Source organism: Hibiscus syriacus, unplaced genomic scaffold, assembly GCF_006381635.1.
Source record: "Hibiscus syriacus cultivar Baekdansim isolate YM2019G1 unplaced genomic scaffold, ASM638163v2 tig00005377_pilon, whole genome shotgun sequence".
Classification (NCBI taxonomy): domain Eukaryota; kingdom Viridiplantae; phylum Streptophyta; class Magnoliopsida; order Malvales; family Malvaceae; genus Hibiscus; species Hibiscus syriacus.
In genome coordinates, this window is record NW_024062054.1 from 1030814 (window position 1) to 1036398 (window position 5585).

Sequence of the window (5585 nt, forward strand, 5' to 3'; positions counted from 1 at the left end):
AGAAACGTGAGATATGTCAATTAATTCGAACATACTAAGAAACAATGAAAATTTATTCCATACTCATGTGAATGAATCTCATATCGAAACCCATTTTCTCTATAACGCAAAGATATAAAGCGACACAAAATAAAGAAGGATTAGAAGGTAATGTTTATGACCAAGCTTGATAACTGAAGGATTTTTAAAGAGATTTTTAATGTTCAAGAAGCTGACAAACCTGGTATATATCTCGGCCTACCCCTTTTTGTGAGACGCAACAAAATGGAGGTTATGGGTTTTCTTAAAGACAAAGTGAACAAATGAATCAATGGGTGAACAAAGAACTTGTTTTCGTATGGTGGGAGAGAGGATTTTCTTAAGTCGGTGGCTCAAGCCCTTCCTATATACACCATGAATTGCTATATGTTTATAGATTGCGTAATCGATGCTATCACCTCAAGTATAAGTGCGTATTGGTGGTCGGGAAAAAAGATCGAAGGGGTTGGGCTTTACTTGCATTGAACAAAGTATGTCTGAATAAAACAAATTAAATAAATAATGTACTACGATATAGATATATACCTAGAGTCGCATAGACTAAGTCTATTTTTAAATAAGAGTAACGAATTGTTTTTGCATATTGGAGGTTCCATAATGTGAGTCACAAATAAAGGAAATAGTTTTGCAATATTTGCAAAGCGCCCTCTTTTTTCCATCTTTAGTCTCAATCAAATTAATAATGAGAAAATATTTTCAAACCTGACTTCATTTCTTAGGAAAAGATTATGATTCTGCTACAACATTATTAGTATCACTTGGAACCTCACATGCATTAGCATTTGATCCCATGACTACAAAAACAATGAAAAATATTGTTGGTACTAAGTTGAACCTCACATGCACGTCAAAGACACATAATGAATCACATAAATATATTAATAAACATGTAATAAATAGACACATAATTTTATTAATAATAAAACCAAAAAAATTGAATAAAAATATTTAAATAAATAATGTACTACGATACAAACATATACCTAGAGTCGCGTAGACTAAGTCTTTTCTTATATAAGAATTTTTCTCGAGTGACGAATAAGATACTCGAATTAGGAGATATGAAATAAGATAAAAGATAATTGTTGTTACCTTTTTTATTACTAAATATTCTTGCACTTAAAATAAGTCTAATAATAATTATTAATAATTATAGTAGAAAATCATATTAATTTTTAGTATAATAATGATATTTAATAGTAAAATTAAAAAAATTAATAGATTTTAGTAATAAATTAATAGTGGTAATTGTAAATAACAATGGAAATAACAAAGTGATACTAAAATAACTAACTAAAGAAATTAAATTAAAGTGAAGCATGAAAAAAAAGTGAAATATGATGTATTTAGAGGTTATGACAGCAAGCAATACCAGTGTACGGTGTGCGCGCAAGAGGGAAGGAGGAGTTTAGCACTGGGTGAAGACTGAAGAGGTGCATGCATGTGAGAGTTGAAGCAGAAAGCGAGACATCTGCGCATGATAGTTGGAGTTGAGCGACGATTAAAATAAATAAGACTGAATGACGGAAGAAATTCTTGAATTTTGAATTTCTTGGATTAAACAGGATCGTACTTATTGTTATATATATAACATTTATAAATATATAAAAAAAATCTTATATAAATAAAATTATACTATAACTTAAGTAATGAAATTTATTTTGATTTTTGAATAATATTTATATATTAATATATAAAAGAAAGTTTACTTTAATTCGAACGAAGAAAGTTATTTTGAATAATAAATTAATTTAAATAAAATTAATAAAAAATATTATATTTATAATAAAAATAAAAATTTACTTATGTTACATAAAAAAATAACAATAATAAGAGGAATAACACTATAACAGTGAGATTGAAAACAATAACAAATAAAGTTTACTTATGTTGCTTATAATAAAAATATTAGATTTATTATGAAAATAACATAAAACAACTAAAAAAAGAAAATAATATATTAATATTAGATTTATAATGAAAATAATAAGAAGTTTTCTTATGTTACAACTTAAAATTAAAACGTAAAAAATAAATTTATGTAATATTTTTTTAAAATTTTAATAAAAATATTAAATTTATAATTGAACATAAATATTTGATTAAAAATAATAATAAAATATTATTATTTTCTTATAAAATAGTTCTCATTATAAACTTTTTGTACAAAATCAATAAAAAAAATTTGGTAACAAGTTTTAACGCATGTTATAGGTTCAAACCCTTAAGATAGTAAAGGAGTTCATGAGCAACAAGAAAATTATCAGACATTTGATGACCTGGGACAAATGAACATTGATCCCTAGTAATACAAATAGGCATAATAAAGCATTTAAGACGATTGACAATAATCTTTAACACCACTTTATAGATGATCGACTATACTAGGATTGAGGACAGGTGAATAAGAATCTGATTCCCTTGGTTGCTTCTGTTTAGGCTAGATGGATGTTTTTATTTCTAGAGCAGTAGCTGATACTAATAGCGCGGTCTCATTGTTTATTCAATTCTAAGGCCTCCGACAACGAAATTCAGATGATAGAAATCTAAATATGGGTAAGAAATCTTGTTTATTGAATTTCAAATTCCAAATAAGCACAACAATTAAGATAAAATCTTGAAAATGAGGCTTTGCTTCTTCTCCTGCAACTTCTGGGAAGAAAGGTATTTGTGTTTCTGTTTCTGCTTTCTTTTACCAAGTTTACAAAAGATGATTCAGGGGAAATCACTTCCCTTACAAGTTCAAAACTTGGCTTTGATTTCATCTAAAATTCAATTGTTAAATTAATATTTTATTTGAAATTTAATGGTTAAATTAATATTTTACCTAAAATCAAAGGATCAAAATAAAAATTAGTTCCTTCTACTAAGCATGTCATGTCATCAAACTAATACATGTAACGGCTCAATGACCCAGATGTTATCAACCGATAATGTAAGCGATCAAAAGCGAACAAAACCGAAAAGAAAGTGGGCATTATGGTAGTTCACCCATTATTTAATTGACTTCATCTACCATGAGTCCATGACAAAGAATTCAATATAAGCAATTCGCCTAGGTTGTTGATGGGAAGCAGAATCATTATGAGTATCTGAAGCAGCTGCTCTTGCTACTGAAACTAAATGCTGAACTTTCAACATCCCTCCTCTCCCGATGCTCAACTTACTTCCTCTGTTATCAAATTAAAACTTAGTTCCTTCTACTAAGCATGTCATGTCATCAAACTAATACATGTAACGTCTCAATGACCCATATGTTATTAACCGATAATGTAAGTGATCAAAAGCGAACAAAACCGAAAAGAAATTGGGCATTCTGGTAGTTCACCCATTATTTAATTGACTTCATCTACCACAGACTTGACAAAGAATTCAATATAAGCAATTCGACTAGGTTGTTGATGGGAAGCAGAATCATTATGAGTATGTGAAGCAGCTGCTCTTGCTACTGAAACTAAATGCTGAACTTTCAACATCCCTCCTCTCCCGATGCTCAACTTACTTCCTCTGTTATCTTTAATAACACTGCTGGGAAGATTCGAGGTTATTGCTCGAAGAAACTTGTATTTATACCTGCCGAGTTGCAAGAACAGAACAGATGATGTTGATTTGCCCAAGTAAAATGCTAAATATGATGTAAGGAAACACACCTATAGGATACTTGGTGATCACAATGAAATGCAAGCACTAAATCAGTGTTGACATAATAGGTGAAATCTATCTGCATACAGGATGATGAGTGGTAAGCTTCCGAAACCTCAATTTTGCTTACGAATGTGAAAGTAAAACCAACACCTGCAGGTCTCCATGGCCTTCTCCTTTAAATGTAACGCATGGGGGGTCGGGCTGTACAATGATCTCAATGCTCGACCCCGGCCATTCTAGATCATCCATTGCTTCCTTCAATGCTGCAGACTGAACTATATGGTAATTTGCAGTTGTAAACAATTGCTTTAATGAATCTAAGTGGGTATTCAAAGAAGAATGAATACCAAATAGGAGTGTGGAAGAGCTCAAAAAACCCATAACATCAGAAAAATAGGAGTATACGAATTTGAATTCTGAAGCAGCCATTAACAAATGTGTGCAAAAGCTTCCTATGTTCTATCTTATATGATAAGATAATACAATACCTTGACAGTAAAAGTAAGTGGTGTGCTTCCAGCAGGTTCGAAGTGGTAGTCCCACGAAATTGTATCTGGAATTCTCGTCCTTATTTCCGCATAAATGCATACATCATGCGAATCAACAGATCTAATAACCATTGAATAAAAAAGGTCAAAAACAGGGATTTAAATAGCGGTAGCAGTACCGACCGCCACAATCATCGCAATAGGTTCCACTATGTCCACAATCGAGACAAATGCAACACAACCGCAATTTAAATCCCTGATAAAATACCAAGAGCTGAGTTTTACAATGCTGAAATCAACTTTAAGTATGGAAGAAGTAGCTTTACTGAACTCTGAATTATGGACTTTTTTGAGTAGAAATTAATATCACTTGTTGATGGGGTCATTCCAAATTAGAAATTACAGCCATTGAACTAAAATATAGCACACTGAAATGCACATACTTGAGAAGAAGCTGCATATCAGGTCCTGGGTACTGAATCTCAATGGTACTGGAACGTCCAGGCACAGAAAATGAGTTCAAGCAGTCGACAAAGAGCCCCAAGCTCACTCCAAATCGAGGTCGACCTTCAGCGTTATATTCATAACGAACGAATAGCTGCAAATAAAGATGCTCAAACTTGCGAGATATTAACTAAAATGAAAGCAGAAAACAAGTACCTCGCGTTGAAGATACACTTTGGCTTGAAGACAACCAGTATCCTCCAAGATTACAACCAAACCGTGCTCTGACAACTCCACCACTGCGTCCTACGATTTTAGCAAAATTTGTATGTTGAGAGATCCCCAAAACCTATAAATTTTCGAAACACGCATACACAGACCTGATGGCGTTTCCAGCGAACGGCTGATAGTGCGTCCACCATGCCATGGACGCTGTCCAACTGGCATACCAGATCCGGCGCTTCTGCTTCTACTGCCGATGAGGTCATCCCTCTCTCCCCTCTTCTTTTCTCGCCAATTCTCCCTGAGACCTAATAGACCCAATCCGATTCTTATTGTTTAAGCAGCAACGGTGTGATTGTATAAAAATTAGGGTAAAATAGTTTTAAATTGCTTTTGAAAAACGATTCAAAGTGATGTTGGGAAGTATTTAAAAAAAAAATTCAAGTTTTTAGTGTTTGATATTACTATGCAAAAGTATTTTAGTATGAAAAATTTGTCCCTTTCAAACCATTTATTATAAATTAAAAATATATTAATTTAAATCATTTTAAATTTATTAATATTTTAATATATAAATTATGTCAAATTAAATTATAAAATATATAAATGAAAAATAGAATTATAATAAAACATAAAATGAATTTAAGATTTTTTTTTGGGGCAAAACTAGTATATAATTATTACATAAATTATAAAAACAAGTGAATTTAAAAAAATATTGGGCAAAGGAGTGGTGTCCATGCAGCA

At 31.4% G+C, this 5585-nt stretch overlaps 1 protein-coding gene across 3 annotated transcripts; it reads right to left on the reverse strand.

Annotated features, from left to right (window-relative positions):
* Positions 1-2879: 2879 nt before the first annotated feature.
* LOC120199138 lies at positions 2880-5193 on the reverse strand. Of its 3 annotated transcripts, none has more exons than XM_039200330.1 (7): positions 4991-5193; positions 4833-4922; positions 4616-4770; positions 4173-4251; positions 3835-3954; positions 3690-3760; positions 2880-3612 (listed from the first exon to the last, which is right to left on the reverse strand). In XM_039200330.1, exons 1-7 carry the CDS (start codon positions 5102-5104, stop codon positions 3375-3377), a joined length of 867 nt encoding a protein of 288 aa, XP_039056261.1. In that variant the 5' UTR covers positions 5105-5193; the 3' UTR covers positions 2880-3374. The 3 variants fall into 3 exon arrangements, with proteins under 3 accessions (XP_039056261.1, XP_039056259.1, XP_039056260.1); XM_039200328.1 differs by having other exon boundaries at positions 4173-4293; positions 4991-5188; XM_039200329.1 differs by having other exon boundaries at positions 4173-4293; positions 4997-5181.
* Positions 5194-5585: the final 392 nt, after the last annotated feature.